At 33.1% G+C, this 24304-nt stretch overlaps 1 protein-coding gene across 1 annotated transcript in view; it reads right to left on the reverse strand.

Moving 5' to 3' along the window:
• LOC139511913 (uncharacterized) overlaps nucleotides 1-24304 on the reverse strand; it is a 71742-nt gene that overhangs the window by 40229 nt on the left and 7209 nt on the right. The window contains exons 2-4 of the mRNA XM_071299064.1: nucleotides 14168-14482; nucleotides 11254-11489; nucleotides 8180-8288 (exon numbers count right to left, since the gene is read on the reverse strand). Of these exons, the coding sequence (XP_071155165.1) occupies nucleotides 8180-8288; nucleotides 11254-11489; nucleotides 14168-14369 (547 nt within the window). The 5' untranslated portion in view covers nucleotides 14370-14482. The remainder of the gene's footprint in view (nucleotides 1-8179; nucleotides 8289-11253; nucleotides 11490-14167; nucleotides 14483-24304) is intronic.

Below are 24304 nucleotides of genomic sequence, written 5' to 3' on the forward strand. Positions count from 1 at the left end.
TGTAGATTGTCTAGTTCTAACTCGGCTAGCATTTTAGTGACCGACCCCTCTTTTCTAGACCTGTAGTCGCCTGTAATGAATCTGGCTGCTCTGCGTTGTATTCTTTCTAATTGAGTTATATCATGTTGTGTATATGGGTCCCATATTATGGCTCCATATTCCATAGTTGATCGTACTAATGATATATATGCGGTCTTTTGGGCTGAAGCGTAGATTTCTTCTTAGAAAGCCAAGCGTCGAATTGGCTTTCTTGGCCACATTTGAGATATGCGTGGTCCATTTTAGGTCTTCTGATATTTGTAAGCCTAGGTATGGTTTGTGTTGAACTTGTTGTAGTACATGTTTTAGGCTGTACATCTTCTGGCTTTTGTTATATAGCACTTCTTTGCATTAAAGCGCATGCCCCAGTTTTTGGCCCATACCTGTAGATTTTGGAGGTCTTGCTGTAGGAGTATGCGGTCATGTTGGTTATTTATGTCCCTGTAAAGGAGGCAGTCATCTGCGAACAGCCTGACCGATGATTGTACTGCATCTGGAAGGTCGTTTATGTGGCAGAGGAAGAGGAGGGGTCCTAGTACTGTACCTTGTGGTACACCGGAGTCTACTGAAGCTTCTTCTGATTCCTCTCCATCTACTACAGCTTTCATTTTCCTTTGGGTTAGGAACATTTCCAACCATTTGTTAAGTGGTCCTCTTATTCCGTATACATTCATTTTGTGCAGCAGTTTGTTATGTGGCACGGTGTCGAATGCTTTCGAGAAGTCCAGGATAGCTACATCAATTTGTGTTCCTGCGTCAAAGGCTTTCATGAAGTCATGTAGTGTGACAAGCAGGTGGGTTTCACAGGAATAGCATGACCTGAAACCATGGTTTAGTGATGTAAGTACTCTGTGCTTCTCTTGATACTTTAGTATGTGTCTACAGATAATATGTTCCAGTAGCTTGCATGATACAGATGTTAATGATACTGGTCTATAGTTTTAGAGTAGAACGTCAATTGAAGGCCTTTCCACCATAAACATGTATTTTGATAAGAAAATATACATACCGAGTTTAGAATGTCATTTCCAGTGTCAGATGATAGCTAACTGAGAGCTGAATCCAAAAACATATGGTTTTATACATTTTACTTTAAAATAAAGGAGTTAATTTGTCACTTCCCAGGCGGAAACCCGGTTGAAATAGAACAAAAGAATCAAAGCTCTTTGTTAGAGAAGACGATAAATAATTACTGTAATGTTTACTATAGTAACAAAAAATTTAAAAGTTAATAGAAACAAATAAAATGACAATTTGCTTCTTAATTACGAAGTGTTCTATTTTAAAAACACCATTTGCGTAAGCGTTCAATTTATTTATTACATAGTTAAGCAGAACAATTTGATATCAAGTCGAAGACATGGGTATCTATCAAGTTGGATGTAGAAAATGCATAACCTCCGATTCTTTTATAAAATTTACCACGGACGGAAAACATATCAATCTATTAGTTCAGTAATTTTTGTGTCTGCCCTTCCATTACGTGTCTCAAGAAAAACAAAATTAAAAATGGGTAACAATTGTATCGAAAAGAGAAATTCGAGTGCACCTTTTTATGCTAGGATGTGTTTGAGTTGAATATTTTGACTTGATAACGTACAAAGCAAGAATATTTGATACATCATCTCGCTTCAGATTGTATCATTTTTGTATATCAAAGCTACAGGTTGACTTTTTAACATAAAAAAATCACAGTACTAAAAGATGAAATATATGGGTCAAGTGAAATACATATCTAATGAATCGTAAAAACAGAGTAGGTATGGTCGAATAGCTATTTTTTTACTAAAAGTTCTTGGCGATAGTCTTTTAAGTTGGATGATGAAAATGCATATCTTCGAAAAAATATTTTTGTGTGTGTGATTACTAAGGTTTATAGTCTTCAACCACTAAAAAACTCTAGTCGGCCCTTCCACGAAATATTTAATTGGAATTTTTTTAAATGTTTGTGAATTTTCACAAATTCCACCTGACAACCGATTAGACAATAGTTTTAAGTTGGATCATTGCAGACAAGATCATAAACTGATGCTCATTAGCTAGTAGATACATTTGTCTTTTAAAACATAACTGACATATAAGGATCGTAATGGTGCTATGCGGATAAATTTATCGGTTTTTAAGAGCAAAATTGGCAGCGCGTTATCCCTACAATGGCTTCTATTTCTACGATTGTGAAAATTAACTGGCGTAATGGGGAGATAATTTTGACGAAGTAGAATCCTGACTGTTCCGGTATAATGTGATAGTTAACTTGACACTGACTTCAAAAATCTATGGTTCAATATACTTTTACATAAAATAAGTACAAAAATATATACTTCCTGTTCACACAAGGTCACATCTTGTTGGCATTTTCAAGGTCATATGGCTTGCAAACTAATGCAAGAAGTCACATGACTATCATTTTTATATACAGAGAGAGAGTTAAAGCAAAGGTCAAAATCTTGAACGTCAAATTTGTATATGACCTTGACCTATACTTAAGGGTCATATAGTAAGGACCTTAGGGCCCTAGGTCTTTACTATACATGGCCAATGAGTTATATCACAATACAGCTAGTTTTAACTATGATAATGAAGTAAACTCCTATTTTTTGTCAACGTAACTGTTTTAATAACCAAAATTTATGCGAAATGACATGTGGCATTTTTAAACAATTTAGTAAATATATGTTGTTGATATCTTCACTGGGATTAAGCTGATAATCGTAACTCAATTAACGGTCATACCAAGATGGCGGATAAATGATTAGGTCAGTATCTGTATTATCTGTTTATGTGTTTCTATATCATTTTTTTACAAAGGATACATTGGTACGATGTAAATTTATAAAAGATTTACACGGAAATCACAAATTACTACCGAGAAATGTGCATGAACAGGAAATTCGATTTGAAAAAATCGCTAAGATGACCGTAAATCATCATCAAAATAATTTCGAGATGGCCGTAACAAGGATATCCGTGATTGGTAAAAAGATGACCGTAATTTGTAAAGGATGACCGTAATTTGTAAAGGATGACCGTAATTTGTAAAGGATGACTTTAATGTATAAAGGATGACCGTCAATTCAAAGAAATATCCGTATTTGTATTAATAGTTTTTTGGTGAGTTTGTCTCAATAAATATGTTTAATCAATTTCTTTATAACAATTTGCCGTATGTTGAGTTCATGACAATGACTGTAAACTGCATATTTCTCGTAAACAATGAAATATTTATTGATAACGACGTTAAAAGTTTCACACAAATTGACAGCGATACGACGAAAAGCAATATTTTCAGTAGATATTGATTTCAATACGGAAATGAAATCTTCGTATCTCCCTATCTCTTTTAGTTTTGCTTCAATATTTGGCAATTATAGTTCTTATTAAAGTTAACTGTTTAAAACCGTTTGACGCCCTTATTTTACATAACCGTCAGTGATTTTCAAATTTAAGGAACATTTTTGAATTATTTAGTTTGTTTCTTCTAAATTTATATTTGGCTTGTAACCTCTTCCTAATTAGATATAAGACGATGTGGTATGAGTGTCAATGAGACAACTCTCAGTCCAAGTAAAACATTATAGGTCAAGGTACGGTCTTCAACACGGAGCCTTGGCTCAAACTGAAAAGCATGCTATAAAGGGCCCCAAACAATTACTAGTGTAAAACCATTCAAACGGAAAAACCAACGGTCTTATCTATAATCTATAAAAAAAAATAAAAAAAAACGAGAAACGAGAAACACTTTTGAACTACAAAAACCGACGACAAACACTGAACATCAGATTCCTGACTTAAAACAGGTGCAATTAGTTATCAGAGGTACCAGGATTATAAATTAATACGCCAGACGTGCGCTTCGTCTACATAAACAAGTACAAAGTTGGTTTTTTTTACAAGTACAAAGTTAGGGAACATTGAGGACCCCAAATTTCTAAAATTTGTTCCACATACGATTACAGTAACCTATTCATGGGATAAGAAAACCATTTGTTTTGTAACAGAAAATTTATAAAAATGACAATGTAATTGATATTCATGTCAACACCAAAGTGCGGACTACTGGACTGGGGATACCATCGGGGACGAAACGTCCAACAGTAGTGGCATCGACCCGGTGGTGTAAATAGTAATCAGAGGTACCAGGATTTTAAATCAATACACCAGACGCGCGTTTCGTCTACATGAGACTCACCAGTGAAGCACGACTTATACCTAAAGGATAATACTCTCTTATAAATACGTTTTAACACGATTAATTATTTGATACAAAACAGGTAGTAATGCAAATACTGATATTTCGTAGAATCGACGGTCATATTTTAAAAGTTACGGTCATCCTTTACAAATTACAGTCATCCTTGTTATGAATCGCTGATTCTGTTACGGTCATCTCGATTGTGATTTGCGGTCATCTTAGCGATTTTTTCAAATCGAATTTCCTGTTTCATGCACATTTCTCCATAGTAACTTGTGATTTCCGTGCGAATCTTTTATCAATTTACATCGTACCAATGTATCCTTTGTAAAGAAAATGATATAGAAAAAATTTAACAGACAATACAGATACTGACCTAATTTTTCATCCGCCATCATGAAATGACCGTGAATAGAGTAACGGTCACCAGCTTAACCTCAGTGATCTTATACTACTTTTGATAATAAGTTATAACAAGCCAAATCAAATCAAAATTTAAAACACGACCTTGACGTTTGACCTTGATCTTATTTTTCTTTTAGTCGACCAAGGACCTCAAATGAAAACACCCTAGGTCTCTATCCCTTATGATTTACAAGTTACAAATACATATAACTTATTTCAAATACATAAGAGGGATAACGCTCATATGGATATTTCGTAACTCTTTGGTCAAAACAAACCGTAACATTCGGAGGATATAATGAGCAATTTGAAAAAGTTAATTTGTCGCTTTCTTTTAAACTACGAAAAGTGTTCAGTTGAACAGGGTCAGTTCCAATAGCGTATAGACTGAATGATATCATATACAAAATAAATTGCTTAGACTACTTTTAAATTGTCTTAATTGTCCTTTTCCCCCTTTTTTTGTCTCTTATTCCTAAATGGTTTAAGCCACCCCCCACCCCTCCCCCCCCCCCAATAGTCAATCCTAACCATGCCTCTGTTGTATGGAAACTTGTGGTATAATTTCAGAGAGACTCATACACTTTGACACAAATTATTGTCTGAAAACTACAAAAATGCTTATTTGGGACCCTTTTTTGGCCCCAAATTCCTGAACAGTTTGAACCATATCCCCGAAAATCAATCCCAACCTTCCTATAGTGGTTCTAAACCTTGTGTTAAATTGTAGTTATTTCTATTTACTTACACGAAAGTTATTATCCGGACACCATCCGTCTTCGGACGACGCCGACGACGACGACGTGATAACAATATACGACCAAAAACTTTTTAATGTTTGCGGTCGTTTCAAAACTAAGTGACATCTTTTGAGAAAAAAGAAATACCACACAAGAAAAAAATAAGCAGGAATTTTTTTATTTGTCCAGAGAACAATTGAAAGTCTTTCCAACCAAAACGATATACATGTATCTTGATGTGAAAGTTTGGAAATGAATTTTCAGTGCCAAATGAGAGCGTATTGTACTTTGATTTTAAGAATGTAATGTTTCTTTACATTTTTGTTTGAAATAAAGGAGATAATTTGTTACTTCCGGTTTGAAAAAAATATCACTTACGGTAACAGTTGAAAGTCTACTTGACATTGATTCCTAAAATATATAGTTCTATGCACTATAATAGCTAATATAAAAAAGGTCATTTCCGGTTGATTTTTCAAGGTTATGTGGCTTGCAACTTAATGCACAAAATCCGATAGCTTTATCACGCTTACATTAAAAGTTAAAGCAAAAGAACCCCACTTTCAAGGTCATAAAACAAAGGCCTTAAATAAAAAAATAATATGCCTCTACTAAATATTGTAAACGAGTTATATTACCATATAATTAATATAAGATATAAAAGTGGCTAAAACTCCCATTGCCTACTTTCCCTTTTAACTCAACTTTCTGACATGTCGCAACTAACAATTTTTAAAAATTCTTTTTTCGATATCTTACAAAATTTTGGAAAATAAGTGATAAGAAACCAAAATCTAAATTTTGAACATTACCTTGACCTCATGTTCATTCCTATTGTCCAAGGACCTCAATTCAAAGACCCTAGGTCTTTATCACTTATGATTTCTAATGCATGTCATTAATTTCAAATGCATAAGCGGAAATAACTCTCATATGGAATCACTATACCGCTTTTGTCAAAATTAATCAAAACATCCTGGGGATATAACGAGCAATTTTAGTAAAATGAATTTCTCGGTTTCTTATACGGTTTTAAAGTATTATAAATAACAAGAAAAAACAGTTTTCGGGGAGATAACTCTTACATAAGGAAAGTATTGGGTGTCAGTCTCAAAAGTGTTTAAACTGTTCGATATCATAGTCAAAATGTCTTAGCCAAATCTTGCGAAACAAAATAACAGCGAAGGAAAAGTTAAGGTGGAATCAAAAGTAATACTTATAATAATTAGAACTAAAGCAATAGGTCTTTCCAAAGAAACGTCTAAAACCTTATAATCAGAACCTTTCCACGAATTAGTGGAAAGACCTAATCATCATGCGAACCCGTGAGTAGAAAAGAGCATGGCATGAAATATTTATTTCTTAATCAAAATTTGGTAAATTATTTATGGTTTAATATTTTATTGATATAAATGTGATATCTTTCGTATTATGTAATTAGAATTACTACTAATATTGGGCACGCTTAACACAGGTTTTCCCATCATCAATGAAAAAAATATCAGCCATTTCATTCGAAAAGATCAATATAATGTGAGTTTTACTTTCACTTCTTTAAAGTTAGAAGGATCCTTCTCATTTAAAGAATTTAAAGAAGTGAAAGAAAAACTCACATTATATTGATCTTTTCGAATGAAAATGGCTGATATTTTTTTCCACTGGTCAGATACCTTTTGTTATTTAGATGAACAATATAAATAAGGAACATCCATGTAAGGCTAAAAAATACAAGAACACATCCGCGAAATCGGGGTAATCTAGAGCGTGGTTTAAAGTATTTAAACTGTTGTAGGAGGCTTTTTTGTAAAAGTTTATTTTGCCCGGAGAATTTCAGGAAAGGTATCAAAAGTAATAGCAAGAATATATATATTGACTGAATTAGATATACTGTTCCCACGTAATAGGTACTTGGTGACAGGATATTTTTTTAGCCCCCCTCCCCTTTTTTATCAAGGTCCGTATTTTGTGTATACTATGATCATATACTATATAAAAAAAAAAGTGTATTTGCTATGTACCCTCAATTCCAAGTTTACTATCCTACGCGATATAGTGATTATAGAGACTCACTTTATAATATCAGTGACAGCCGCGGTTAGTAAACTTGAAATTGATAGTAAATAGTAGATACACTTTATTTGTAGAATATGTATGATCGTAGTATTCAGAAAAACGCGAAGATAATTGCCTTGTCCAAAAGTACTTTTGAAAATTATGTGTAATTTTAAAAACAATTCTAAACGGAGTCTTGTCCATGACTTAAAAGTCCGTCTGATGACGGAAAAAATACTCGGACGCCTTTATTTTCGTTTTTCTACCAAAGTAAACCAAACAGAATAATCATAAGCAAGGATGACAAATGGGACTATGCATGGTACCTATAGGGTACAGAGGCACGATGATTTATTTATTGTGGAAGGAAGCGACACACAAAATGAGGTCTTCTCATTCAATAGTTTATATTTTTTAAATGAAATTAGGATGTTCCTGAAATGCCATGTGTACTACGGAATTAAAGATAACAAGAAACATTGACAATTGAAGTACCTCATAATATCCTCGGTATTATTAGACACATTATAAGATTTGTGTTGGTAAATATTAGAATTAGCTTTTATGTGTTAACTTTGTTAATTGTTTTTGATTTGGTAAGAGTGCATGACATTGCTTAATAGTTATTTCAACTGAAGATTTTGGACTGTCTCCAATCTTTTGAATCATATGGGAAATAAGTAAAATTACCTCATATGGCTGAACCAAACTTATATTATATGTCATATTTTATCCTATCAACAGTACTTACGTATCATTTTGGTGTTTTCTTTAAATTGTTTTGGAGGGGATATATTCCAAACATCTCGTGCAGCTTGAGCTTCTTGAATCAGCTTCATTCCACCAAGGCGTCCAATAGCCTTTTTAAATTGATAAATATACTATATATTATATATAAGTCTAAATATTTGCACAACAGTACTAATATAAGATGGTAATATATGAAGCTGAAGTTATAAAATCGTGTCGAGAAATATATAGGCTTATCAAAAAGCCCTCGTCAGTGGGTCCGAGACCACAATTATATCGTAGTGCATTTCTTTTAGAAGATAAATGAAAATTTTAAAAATCCCACCTGCGCTTTCTCAATGAAATTTTTACAGTGTGGTTTACTACTTTTGGGACAAATTATATCAAAATTATAGAAAACTTCATCAGCTCTAACTCAAAATATGGACTATTTTATGTTTAGGGCGTCTTGAAATCTTTTGACAGCTTCCGAAGTGCTAATTTTCAATCTTTTTCAGCTGGACCAAATCACTACTTTCCTTTAAAATTCTGAACCCAAATTTTTTTACAGTGTAATTTCACCCCCCCCCCCCCCCTCCTTTCTTGCAATTTGAGGCATTAAACATGGAGAAATAAATTTGGAAGGGGTATAAAAATTAATGGCAAGTAACCCACTGTCAACACTAGGGACTATATTTGTGAACAACGAAAATCAAGGGACGACAATTGAAAATCAAGTGACGACAATTGTGGTCTCGGACCAGTGTCCATAATTTAAACATTACGAATAGTATGTGTAAAATAGCTCAGAAATACACATAAGTTTTGGTCTATTGATTTAATTCCAAATCTTGAACATCATAATATAAACAAAACTCGATAATGAATTAATTTAAGTCCTCGTCACTTTAATTCAATTTATAAATCTAAACCAGGAAATCGGTTTTTCGATTGAAGATTCAAGGATTTTGTTTTTCTAATTTGCCCATAAATATGCTGGCATATGATGAAGCCATTTTGGTACCCATACCAGTTCCATTAATTTGCAGATAATGATCTCAATCAAAGGTGAAGTAGTTGTTCTTTAGTATCAGCGTGCTACTTTTTACCAGGCATTCAGTAGTTTGATATTTTACTGGTCAGGAATTCCAAACTTCTTTATATGAATGAAGGAATATTCATTTAGAGGGAGGTGACGTCCTAAGAGGCAAGTGTCGTGTCGAAGGGAAGTGGATTTAAGGTCTGCATTTTTCTAAGATAATCGGTTGTGTCGTTGGTGTGAGATAGTAAGTCTTCAACATGTTGACGAAGGATAGAAATCAACGAATTCGACGATTTTTCCCATCGAATGACCGTTTACTGAAACAATAGGTCTTCCTGGGTAATTGGCCTGATGAATTTTAGGTAAAAGATAAAATCTGCCCGGTTTTAGATTTTCCAGTTTCAAATATTCTAGAGTTTTTCATCGATGAAGCGATCGTCGTGCATTTCTACCAAACAATCAGTTATTTCTCTGCTAAAAGGTGTTGTTGGATCGGAGTCTAGTTAACGGTAGAACCTTGCATCGTCAAGTTGTCGTTCAGCCTCTTGAATATATGCAGATAAATCCAAGATAACCACTGCACTGCCTTTGCCGGACGGACGAACGTTGTTTGTCGATATTAAACTAGCCATCACGCGTCAAATACATCATTACATCAGCGAACGGACCATCGCACTTTGGCGAAGTCCATCGCGCTTTAGGTTGACCATCGCACTTCAGCGTCTCGATCGCACATCCGAGTCCAACATATATAATTAACACTGAAAAACTACAGTATTATCAATTTCTTGTTTTAAAAGAACCGAAAAACAATCTGTTCCATTCTATGGTTTTTAGATTCCTCAGTTGATAAAATATTATCATTCTTGTTTTCATCATCAAAATAGTAACTGTTATATCAATAACTTCTAGTTATGAATCTTCTTCGTTTGATATTTTGGTTACAAATTCTCATTTAAGCAACTGGATTTGATCTTAATATACCTAGTGTCATAAAAAATGAATTGGAATTGATAGTTTCCTCTCTTTATATGTGTATGGCCACATATTAAAGTAAGGTTGCAATCTGATATGAAGTATTTGATTTAACATGTAAAGAACCCTGCTTTCTAGAACACATATTGGTATATTTCACTATAAATGACCTTGATCTTATCCAAGGAAGATTGAAATCCGTGATTTACGTTTTGGTTTTTTTTACAACTCGAATCCATGAAACAACTCTTCTGCACAATGTTTTGTCTTTTTTAGCACCTATACGAAATCGATATAATTATTAATAAACGTAGTGACCTCAAAATCACTATGATTCGAGCGTTACTGATGCGTCTTATATAGACTAAACCCGCGCATGACTTGATTGACCAACACAAAAATATGTTGCAAATAATCATGGATATATCCAATGTGATGTAGCCTAAATGCTTTCCTTCTACTCTTGTTTGTAACTTATTACCACAATTTTACACATACTAAGCATTAAGCTTGGTTTAAACTTAGTTCATCCGGTTTCGGTAAGCTATGCCATACTAATGTGTTACTTTTTATTCATTTTTTGTGTAGTGTATAGTTCGCTGTCTTTTTTATTTTGTCATTGTATTGTCTCTGTTTTTCTTTAAAATTTCCGAGCATCAAACTTCTTATCTAGTTTTTTTTCCCTATGCATATTTCAAACTGTCATTCAAGATTATCATATGGACCCTACTTTCTGTGTTCTTACGATTTCTGAATATCAAGTTTCTTTAGAAATTCAGCTGATTTCATGTGTTTTAAAATGTGTTCTTGCTATCCAATATTATTAGAACAGAAATGTATTATGAGCTGCCCTTATTTTTCTTTTTATTTTCTTATACATTGACTTGTATATATATAGTATATCTTTGTGGATAGATTGCTTAGCTATGTGTATCTGTTACAATTCGTCTTCTTGTAAGTAGGTAGGTAACTCTTGCAGTTATCATTTGTACTTATTTAATAATACAATTCCTGTGTTATCCACAAGTCCATTTATGAATGTAATTCTTTCCTATTGTTATCATTATCTATAAACTTACTCCTTCTAAGTCTCCCCAGTACTGAATGAAATCTGTTTGGGACAAATTCCCATCACTTGTATGTGCCAACATATTGTTGTACCATTTAACTCTTGCAAGGTCTGCACCTGTAGAGGTATCACCTGGGTGTGGTAAGTTATTCCAACCGGTAACAGGGGCACTTTCACGTGGAGACATGTTCCGTAAAAGGCATACTATGAGTGTTGTATCAAAGTCTTCTGATCTAACATTACTTGCTGCAACAGACATTAAATTTACACTTAATATGTTGGATGTGAACTGATTGTTAATTTAGTCTTAGATGCATGATGTTTTTTTATTACTTGTAAGTGGCTGTCAGTAAGTGCGAATACTCTCAGATTTGTACTTGGTGTTTCTTTGTTGTTGGGATATACAAGTATCGTGCCACGTCCACTCTGTGTAGTAATTATTTTATACATCTGATGAGTTAAGCCTTTTTCAACTGATCGTATGTTGTACTGTTACACCACTGTCCCTGATTAGGTAAGGGGTGGGATCCCGCCAACATTTTTAAATCCGCCACATTCTGTATGTATGTGCCTGTCCCAAGTCAGGAGCCTGTAATTCAGTGGTTGTCGTTTGTTGATGTGATACATATTTGTTTTTCGTTCATTTTTTTACATACATTAGGCCATTTGTTTTCTCGTTTGAATTGTTTTACATTTGTCATTTCGGGGCATTTTGTAGCTGACTATGCGGTATGGGCTTTGCTCATTGTTGAAGGCCGTACGGTGACCTAATGTTGTTAATGTTTGTGTTATTTGGTCTCTTGTGGTGCGTTATCTCATTGACAATCATTCTACATCTTCTAAGGCCAATTTTAGAAGATTTTTTGCCGATTTTATGTGCTCTCTATCTATACAAATGTTAACCCATTTTGAAAGAATTCAATTAGTTTCGTTGGTTCTTATAACATGACTCTGTACTTTAAAAGATCCTGTCAGTATGTTATAGTTCCATTATATGTCATTATGTTATATTTCTATTATAAATAAGAAAATAAGTGGAACCCCAAAACGTCAAAATTATTTGATCACGTAGTGGAATGAACCATTTGTGGATTCTTATAAGGACAAAATATAATAGAACAACATTATTAGTTACATAGTGCGCTAGTGACCTAATAAGATATATGGGGTCAGTAAAATCCATATGGGGTTTCGAGCTTCGTTCTCACCCTATATGGAATTTACTGACCCAGAATATATCGTATTAGGTCACTAGCGCACTATGTAACTAATAATGTTGTTCTATTATATTTTGTCCTAACATTATATGGTTTTGACATTACGTAATGATGTTTTGATATAACACAATATGGAACAGTCATTACTTAATGATATTTCGATATTACACGATATGGTTTCGTATTGACTTAATATAGTTTTGTCATTACTCGATGTGGTGTCACCATTATTTAATGTGGTTGTGTCATTAGGCAAAGTGGTTTTAACATGACTCCATGTGTATGTGACTTAACGTAATGTAGCTTTTTCACTACATTATGTGGTTTTGCTCTCATTGTTGAAGACAGATATATAAAGCTGTTAACTTCTACGTAATTTGATATGTGGTTGAGAGTTGTCTCATTGGCAATCATCATACCACATTTTCTTACTTTTAAATAAGGTTCTTTTTGGCATTAAATATTACCAAATTATAATGTTTTTACATGATAAATTTGTAAACCTCAGTGTATTGTTATAAGACTTGTATAGCAGTTATTTTCAACTCAAGATAAAGCATCTACAGAAAAACATTTAAACATCTTTTTTTTTTAATAAATGTATTGTTTATATCAGGCGAGACAAATGGTTCCGTGGAATCTTTCATGTTTTTTTTTTTTATAAAACTGCTTCCATTTGAGAAGTAAGGAAAACAACGGTAGGACCAAGTGGTTTAGGGATACCCTCTAAAGTCCGAAATACTGTTAATTGTTAGTACTTTTTTTTTGTCTGCCGTTCTCCCTTTTCATACCAATTAATTCTAAAAAAAACAACTCGAATTTTAATTTGAACTTAAACTCAATGGATAGACTCATCCAAAGCACATTAAACAAACGACTTTTGGACATTGGTTTAAGCATATAGAACATATTTTTTCCGAAATTACATCATCAAATAATGTGATTAGCACATCAAAGAATGACAGGACCACATCAAATACTGAAGAAAAACATCATGTAGTGTAAAATCGTCAAATTTTGAATCATTATTCCGTGTGTTAAAGCCATATGAAGAATAAACAAATTATCATTACGAAATAACAAAAACCACGCATGTAATGAAACAAGTCACATACACATCAAGTAATGTTAAAACCACATTGCCTAGTTACACAACAACATTAAATAATGGTGAAACCACATCAATTAATGACAAAACTATATTAAGTAATGAAAAAACTATATTAAGTAATGACAAAACTACAATACAAAACCATATCGTATAATATTATTATCGAAATATCATTAAATGGTGACTATTCCATATTGAGTTATATTAAAACAGCATTACTTAATTTCAAAAACCCTATTATTTAAACACAAAATTTAATCAAGTAATAATAAAACAACATAACGTTATATCAGAGTTCCACATAAGACAGCTGTGGCGTTCCATATCGCATCATAAAATTTATGTTTTTTTATGATATTTGCAGTGATTTTATATACTGAGGATTTTTTTTAAATAAGAAAAGTATCTCCCTCATGAATGCAAATGTGTGACTATATTTTTGGATTTAGCTAAAGCTTAGATTTAGTAATTTAAAAAAATATGTTTGCATCAAGCATCAGTGACGACAATTTATTAGGTGGAATGAGCATCTTGTCAAGAAAATATGTTTTTACTAGTATTATTAATAAAAAATTATAATGTAAGTTCCAACTTACCAGGTGATGGGTATAATATGTTGAATTGTAATTTTGTCATGGATCGAAGTGTTTTCAGGGTAGCCGAATTATTTGCAAGCTCACTAGCAAGTCCTTCTGGTGGATGCACTGAATCAAAATAAACTCTGACAGCCTTTGAGACAACCTTCAAATTCAGGTAGTGAAAACTGTGGAAGTTCGATTCTTCTTCTGATATATTCATGTTTGTAATTCAATCAGTTGTATTATTTGAATTTGTTTAACTATTCGAACTGTTTACGATGATCTATAAACTTGAATTAAATTTCAAGCTACATAGTGTCTTCCAGAATGGATCTACAATAGAAAGAAATAGATTTATATACAGTGGGAAATTAAAAACTTAAAGGAAAAACAAGAGACTAAATTTCAAGATCTTTTACCTTATTCTTAATTTTTGCATTATTGTCATAACTTGTTTATTTTATTTCTCAAACTTAAGGATGTACACCTATGAGGAGCCGAACATTTCTAGAATAAAACTTTTTTCTTAACCTAGATTTTGGGTTTATAAGACTGTAAAACAATAATTGGTGAAGAAAAAATCATATAGTGGTGCACTTCTTTTTTTTTGCTACGGCCCTTTGAAAATACCCAATTTTGATGATTTTCCCATTTTTCATCAATTTTTACCTGATTTTGGGCTATTATCGTTAAAAAAAATAACAGTTCCACAATTAAACTTTTTTTCGTACTTTCAATAAAGATGAAGTGGACCAATCTGAATAAATTTAACTTAAAAAAACTATAGGTAGGTGTTGATATAAGAAAGTTTTGTCATATTTTGATGCTTTTTTGAACAGATATATCATGTTATTGGGACAAAATTTCCCTCGCCTAGCGGCTCGGGAAATTTTACAGTCCCTTGACTGGTATTTTTCGCAAATACCCCTCCATAACATGATATATCTGTTTAATTACACCGAATCTATTTTGATTATAACTGTTTGTACAGGTCAAAGGAAATCTTTTTGTTACCACTAGTAGTAAGTTGTAATCCGTAAACAAGTTTATGCATAATTTGCATTTGTAAATAATTACATGATCTCATTAGGAATAATACCACAACAACTACTTATGTGAATAAATTGAGTGTGCAAGATTGATAAACTTTTAATTTTGTTCACTAAAACACTATGTAAAATATTTATAAAATAAATATACCATGTGTAATACAAACAGAAACATGAAAAATAACAGTGTCAACTATAAATGTTCAAAACATGAATTTTATGAAATATTGTGAATGGTAACATTACAGTTATTAAACACGATAGGGTGCTTATTCATCCCAGTACATTTTGTAGTTTGTGCTGGTGGATTTATGTTTGTTAAGTCCGAAAGAGGGTGCAATTCAGCTTCTCCCTGTTGAATACTTTCAAAAATGTTATCACACTGATCTTCAGTTAAATCTGATTCATTGACATCAAAAACAGAATTATTTATATTTTCATTGTTATTGTTTTGATCTAAATTTGCAGTTGAATTTGCAGCGGTATACGACGAAATTGAAGCAGACATGTCACGCTTCTGCGCTGTGGATGTGTCACGAACATAGTTCTGTACACTCTGTTCATTCCTATAGCCTGAAATAGTGACAATATGTCTGGCTTCAAATCCAGAATCACTAAGAACAGTTATACACGTTGCTCCCACACAGTGATTAGTGTATGATTTGCATAAATTTGCAGATTCTGAAATGTTTTTCATCATACTTTCTAAAGTGTTCTTCCCAAGGGGTTTATTTTCATACCATATTTCATCCTCTTCATCAAAAGAATCTCTTGGTCTCTGCCAAAACGCAGTTTGGTTTGGGGGTAGTTTATCTAGATACTTTTTGAAAGACAAAACTGGACACATTGGGGTTCCGGTGGCATACATTCTGCTCCCTTCCGGCTCAAAGTCTTCTTCATCCACTCCCTGGTGGTTCTTTGTCATTTCAGATGAAATTTTGTGTACATATTCTTTCCCTTCATCATCTTTAGAAATTTTAAAGTCTTGTGACTTCATTTCACGGAGATTTTCTTGCCCCCGACGGCAAAAATATAATAAAACCTCGAACCACACTTTGTTCAATAGTCCAGAAGGAGAATTAACATTGAATGTACGTGGATGTTCATACAGTTTCTTAATATCACCTTTGTCAACAGATTTTTTATGTTTAATTTGTCCCTTTCCTTCCTTCCTAAGTTTCTTGCACATTGCTTTGAAGATGTTGTTTGCAGTAGTAAATGCAGTATCAGTTATTACATCAAAGGGTTTGTTGTGCGGCGGCTGCTTTAGGTTCCTATTGATATTTTGTCGAATTACACAAAAGCTGCTTCTAGAATAGTAATCTCCATTTGCTTGGCGAATGTTAACATAAAATTCTTTTAACAAATTATTTAAACTGGCTGGGCTTCTGTCCTCTATATTTGCATCTATTCCTTTAGACACACAATAGTCATAAACTAGTTTTAATGCAAACTTGGTTGACTTTTTGGTGTTATTTGCCAACACATCATTCATCAAATCATCGATATCTTCATCTTCAGCAGTACCAAATCTTTCTAACCCACGACCGCCTGCAGCCGTGTGAGCTGACATTTTTGTTTACAGTATTCGGAATATCTCTATCAATCAATATTGATTAATCACGTTGCCTTAATAATTGGGATAAGAAGAGAAACGTTCCGAATAATTTGGCGGGAAGAGGCTCGCGAGGGTAAAAAAGGAATATCCAAAATGGCAAATACCATGGTATTTGCGTCAAATTCACCGGCAGTGGTAAAAAAAAGCCAAATTCTTTTGAAATGAAGAAAAAAGTTTAGAATATGCAAAAAAAACACTGGTTCTTAACCAATCAAAATGCAGCATTCTTACATAAGGTGTAATTATGTGTATAATTTACCATGCTGTCAATTTTGTAAATTTGTGATTTTTCTTAGTTTTAAGAACAAAGTGCATATAATTTCAACTTTTTTGTGACAAATGAGTAAAAAAATACATATCTAAAAAAATTAAAAAAGACAAAAATTATATGGGATGTACATGATTCTTGTAAAATTATTTTTTGTACCCCTTACCCATTTTCTAAAAAAATTGGCTAAAAAGACCGACTTGATTGGTCGTTAAATTTAAAAACTGGATTACTTAAAAACTGTTCATTGCAAATACACAATTTTTCACAGAGTTATGTTTGATTATAATATTTTTAAAATTCATTGATATTTTCAACTTGTATCACATGTTTTGGAAATAATTCCAGAACGACATTTTAACGAGACTGAAACGTCTGACGAATACATCCTTAAGTAAGGTTAAATAGTGTATTTTTCCTGAATTCCTATATATATAGAGAGCCTTTCAAAGTTAAGCCTCATTGAAAATTTACCATGATGCATCCTTCTTTCCGTCGGCTTTCATTAATGAAAGACGACTATTTTCGTTCAAATTTAAATCAATCAACATCAATCAGGAGCATAGCTCTGAAGACGAATGTTTTTCGGGCTCAGAAATTAAAGACAGGGAAATAATAATCTTTATTGCAAAAATTACACCCATGAGGGTCAAGCAATACGATCAAACAATAATTTTATACTATACAATGCAATACAGTGAAATACAATGTAATACAATGAAATACAAAATAATACAATACAATATTTAGAATAATAGAACATTAGAGTTCAATTATAAATGTATGTAAAAAAACACCATCATAACCTTGCCTGACACGGGTCTGACTCCCTCAGTTCTAAAGACTGTTTTATGAAGACTCCAATATGACAAACAAGTTCAGGGATGGGGTTTAGAATGTGTTTAAGTTTATTGAATGCATCAAGATGTTGAAATAGTGGTACATAGTCTTTTAGATAAGCAAAAAGATTAGAACGCAAAGATAAGTTAATGTCACAATACAAAAAGAAATGAAATTCATCATCTAGGACTTCACATTTTTTACATAATCTTTGTGCTCTTGGAATGTTTCTGTACCTTCCTAATTCAATGCCTAGGGAATGATCACTTAGTCTAAATTTTGAGAGTAACTGCCTATGTATAAAATTATTGCAATTTAAATATTCCTCAGACTGACAATTATTTTTTAATTTCCCATAAAGACAAAGTTTGGATGAGGAATCCATTTTTGAAAGTTTAATTAAAGTATTTTTTTCATATTCCTCTGAAACACACTTTTTTATATTACAAAATTAAAATTGGACATATATTTTCTCAATAAAAATAAAACTTTAATGCCTTTTTTAGACAGCTCTCCAGTAGTTTTTGTAAAATTTCCCCATAGTTAATAATATTCCCTAGAAATTTATAGTCCTTAACTTCAGTCAAAAATTTATTATTGAACAAGAGGGGTGGGGATTGTTTATAAATATTCTGAAAAACTAGAATTTTAGTCTTGTTTGTATTAACACTCAACTGCCATTTAGTGCAATATTTATTTAGTTTATCTAATGCGTTTTGAAGCCCCTGGTGTGTCTCAGACAGTAACACTAAATCATCTGCATTGCTGAGAGTTTGGATACTTGAAGTATCAAGAACTGGAGGGTTACAATTTACATCAAAAATTGAATGTAAATCATTTATATAACAATTAAACAAAGTAGGACTTAAACTGTCCCCTTGTCTTACACCTCTAATTATTGGAATAAACTATACATATTTTTCAAAGTAGTATAAAATTCACACCAACACCATCATTTATCAATTTATACAACAGGCCATTATGCCAAACAGAGTCAAAAGCACCACGCAAATCTACAAAACAAGCAAACAGCGTTTTCTTATTTTTTTTCAAATATTTAGTGACAAGAGTTTTTAAAATAAATATGCTATCAGCTGTTCTGTGATTTGAACGAAATCCAAATTGATGACTGGAGAACTTATTTTCATAATGCTTTACTAGTCTTTTATTCAAAATAGAGCTATATAATTTTGCTAGACAGTTTAAAATAGAAATACCTCTATAGTTACATACATGTATGTCTTCTTTATCTCCAGACTTATGGATTAAAACAATAAAAGCTTTCCTCCAGCTGGTGGGGTAAATACCAGATGATAAAATAAGATTAAAAAGTTTAACTGTGGCTGTAACTGTAACAATGCTACTATATTTTATAATTTTATTAGATATTAAGTCAGGTCCAGCACTTTTTCCCTGATTTTAATTCTTTTATACAGTTCTTTACTTCTGATATTGAAAATGGACTATCAGTACATCAAGCATATTTAAATCTTTTTTAACTTTTTCTTTAAAATTGTTATCATACTTTTCAGCTTTACCAAGATTTTGAAAATGTTCTCCATAGTTATTTAATTTAATATTTGAACAATGATCCTGTTTAGTGTCTTCATTTTTTAATTTTTTAAGGAGTTCCCAATATTTTTTTGGGTCATTTTCTTGCAAATTTGTTAATGTTTCATATAAATTCTTTTTAAATATAATTTTCTTTCTCTTTACTAATTTTTTAAGTTTTTTAGCATGTGTAAAAAAAATTACATTTTAGCTCTAAATTAAATGGTTCTCGTCTCAGTTTAGCTCCTTTTGCTTTAATAGTTTTTGTAAGATCACGTACTTCATGGTCAACCCATGGTTTTCTGTTTAGTATTTTTTGTTTAACTTTTTTATATCTTACAATTTTACATGATTTATTTGCTAGGCTCTAAAAAATATTTTTTATATCAGAAGTTGCCTCGTCAATTCCTGAAAAAGTTTGTTCAAACTGTGAGTCTTCAAAATCTCTAATTTGTTGTTTAATAAAATTTTCCCCTAGTACGTCAATCATTTTGTCTCTTGATGTATTCTCCCATCTATATTTCACTCCTATCTGAGTAAAGTTTTTATGACTTCTATGTTCTGTGTGACATATATTACATTTCAGTATAACAGATATAGGGACATGATCTGACAAATATGTTGGTTCGCCAATATAAAAATATTGAATAATGAAACCGAAAAGTCGCAGAAGCGATTATGCCAAATCAGAAGTATCTGATGACGAACCGGACTGTGAGAGATTCGATCCTTTGGACAAGGAGTCGGAATTACTTATGACTGGCAGTATAGCGAGGTATGTGCAAAAGTATTTTAGAACTTATGTGAGTGAACGTGGCTTGAAGTAAAAGGTTCTTGGTGATTCACCCGTACCTTCAAACGCCATTCTCTCGCCTCCTTCCATCGAGACTTGATAGGAAATCGATGGCTTGGATATTCATGAAACAGCTTGAAATTTATTCAAAAGAAAGTAGCTATGATAATGGGTCCTCTTTTCAAAATGTGGCTGGAAATCGATGATAACTCGATGGAGCAATTGACGGAAAGAAACATATGAGGTGTCCATTTCTGAACAAACAGTGCTACTGGTGGGGCAAGTTATCGTGGTATGCCTTTACGATAGAAGATTAAATTTCATGGCCAAAATTCTGAAAGGCATGAAGCAAGCTAAACAAACTTTGTCGCATACTCAAAGCATGTTAACTGAGTCCGGAGAGGACATAACGGGGACAACTTTTATAATGTCCTGGACAAGAAAAACAAGAACAGGAAAAGAGCAATATAAATGGCAAAAGGAATGGTTCTTGAAATGAAGAGTATAAGAGTAGACAATACGCCCTTTGTACCAACAACGTGAGACGGGTTGGATCTGGTAGGGGCTGTACATTCAACTCCTCAAATGAACAGTCTAAATGGTTACCAAAAATTCATAATGAAAAGGTATGTATCTTTGTCAAACTTATTCATTGGTAGGCGACACAGGAACTTGTCTCAGAAAATAAAAGTCCTATATAATATATGGTACTTAACTGGCCTTTTCGAAAATGACAGCCGGTCGCGAAATTCCGTTAAATGCCGATTTCTCTGTTTTCAACTCCACTAAAACTTGTTATGTCGTAAATCTTAATTAATTGATTTATCTACACAAAGATGTATTACACGTCTACCTTTGTTGTCGGAATCATCCATAGCAGGCTTACCAAAGTATGTCAATCGTAATTATTTCGTCTACCGACGCCAGTTTGGAAACATACGACTCGCAGTAAAAGGTATCTTCCCACTCTCTTTATATATTTCGGTTTCCGATTGGTTCAATTTTATGGGAAGGTCAAATAAAATATTTCTCGGAGTTATCTGATCTTATTTCATTTCATTCGTAAAGTCCAGAGAGAGTCTAAATGACATTGATGTAATGGGAAAATTTGAGTCTAAAAAGAAACTCGTAACTTATAAGACATACCACAAATAACACTTGTTAGTTATTTTTTTCACGATGTCTTATACAGTTTTACTAACTGAATGATAAATTCTATTCAGACAAAAACTAATATATTTTATCATTAATCATTGACTGCGAGTTTTATGTTTCCAACCTGGCGTCGATAGGTCGTTTCGTAGGTTGGTTCCCTCCGTAAAATATATGCCTTCGGAAAATACAAGTATTGTCAAGAATTTCAATAACGGCCCGGTACCAGCCTAGTCGTTTCGTAAACTCATCGTTTCGTTACCTTGTCGTTTCGTACCTAGTCGTTTCCGACGGAAAATAACATATATATAGTTCGTTTTGTAACTGAGACGTTTCGTAACCTTAAAACAATATACATGTATCATGATATGAGTTGTATTCAAAATAATAAAAAAAAAATTATTATCACTCATACCATATCTTCTTAAATCTATTTATTGATATAGATACATACTGAACATTTTAGGTTTTTTCCCCGTTTTTTCTATCTATTATAGTTTGTTCAAAAACTTCAAAAAATAGAAATAAAAATGTATTTCAATGAGATAATTCCTCTCTGGCGTTAACTGCTGATTTCAACCATATTGACTCACAATTTTTTTTTCTTATTTTGTTAAACAAATTTGCTGTATATGTTCTAAGGATCTATGCATTTAACTTTTGCTTTCATAGAAATAGCGTAAATCATTTACACAAATCAGAAACGGAATTTAAGTTTCAGTGTGATTTTATTTTCTTATAACAATCATCACCCAATATCATTAAAAAAATTACAATTTGGTATGTTCGGCAATATTTGAGATAATAGCATGTGTAACAACCTCTCTTCCGGTTCAGTTCCGTAACACGGCGTCTCATATTCTGTAAAACCCTCTGAACTTTAGTTGAGTAAATCTATTCCATTCATCGACAATTGCCACTCTAAATCGCCAAGGTTTTGTAAAGGTGGACCTCTGCGATTATGATTTCTGCCAATGACATTCCAGACATGTTCGATAGGATTAATATTTGGAGACATGGAAGGCCAAACGATAGAGTCAATGGCGTTTTGCTCTTTTGACTAGGTTACAATCCTTGCTCTCTGTGGTATAGATTTGTCGTTCATGTATAATGTCTTGACCATGTTGACGCAAATGGGTGATTATTAAAATGAGGGACTACAATGTTTCTGAGCACCAAATCTCTGTATGTTTGTCCGTTTATGTTACCCTGTAGAATAAGCATACCCAGCTTACAACGGTATAAGAAGCGACCACATACTGTAACACCACCAGCATCGAATATAGTCGTTGGGCAAATGTTGTTTTGTTCGTAGGCCGTTTTATTTTCCCGCCAAATAAAAAAATGACGTCTACTGGACGTTACAGAAACCGACTCTTATCTCAACAAGTGTTTTTATACCAGCTTCTCATGTTCAAGCATCGATAGTCATTATCCCATTGAAAACTGACTGTACAGTGCCTGGATGTTTGGGCAGGTCTCTTGACAACACGACGTGCTCTTCGGTTGCCTCTATGAAGTCAACGGACCAATGTTTGAACACTAACACGACCACCTGGAGCCTAGTGGTATCTAAGCATCGGGGAAGGGGAAAATTGGTTAGCTGAATCATGACAAATAAGCAGTCGATCTGTCATCACGACGGGTAGTTAAGCGGTGTCTTTCGGACTATATGGTCTATCATTTACAGTTCCTGTGTCAACATGACGTTGTAAAAGTCTCACAATGACGGTGTGATTAACATTGAACAGGAAACCTATGCTCCTAGTCTCTCCTACCGGTATTTGACATGCCAATTGCTTGCCAACGTACAACCACAGATAACTTACACCTTGCCATATTACATAATGATTTGACGAAGATCAAATTCGCCTGTACGGGGACAGAATGAAAGTGAGTTAAAGGTATTGAAACAGTGTATTTGCAAACGCGCAGATGCTCTTTTATAAAAAGTTGCTTGACTGGTTTTTCGGAGGTCAATGATTTTGGAATTTGTTAATGTATGTTTAAGGCAATTCATAACACCAAACATTAATATTTTTTTCCCAATAGTTAAACAAATATTGCCAGTTCTATTTTGGTCGTGCCAAGGAGGTTTAAGTGCATCTAAGTGTAGCCAAGGGTTACGATCCAGTCCCCTCCTCTTGTAACCCTTGTCTGCGAAGATGCCAAAATTGTAAATATACTCGTTTTAAAGAGTCATTGCCCCAATATATATCTATATGTTTCTTTTTTGTTAATTGACTTATGACAAGGTATTATATAAACAAAATAAACGTAAAGGGCGGTGTACTCACGGGAGAAGAAGAAAGACCATTCACATTTGCCCCCCCCCTTTTTTATGTTCTACATTTTCAACCCTCGAATTAAGCTTTCCAATCTAATTAAAATTAAAGCCTTTCTTTCTAACCGAACTTTTCATGTACCGAAAACTTTCTTTATTCAATAATAAAATTTACAATGCATTTTGTCGGCTGGAGTCTCCAGCCGCCCGAAAAGATTTATATAGCCTAACTCCAGGGTACTATATTACTGCATCACGTGATTTTTACCACACGGAGCGGAGCTTACATTACAACATTATAATAAATACCGAATATATGAAAAGTGAAATTACAATTCGTTCTATGAATTCTAACCCTGAGTTTTGTTTGTCTGTTACATGCCAAGAAATGTTCGCTAATAAATCCGGTGGACCTCCTACGGCATCCATGTTAAAGTAGTAAAAGGTATGATTTCATTCAACAAACTATAATTTATGACCTGCATGTACGTGTCGCCAGGGCAATAAGTATAGATTATTACATGACATTTTTCATATGTTTGTCTTTGCACTTTCAGAAAATATTTACAGACAACCAAAACAAATTATTTACTTTAATTT

This window comes from Mytilus edulis, chromosome 2 (assembly GCF_963676685.1).
Source record: "Mytilus edulis chromosome 2, xbMytEdul2.2, whole genome shotgun sequence".
Taxonomy (NCBI): Eukaryota; Metazoa; Mollusca; class Bivalvia; order Mytilida; family Mytilidae; genus Mytilus; species Mytilus edulis.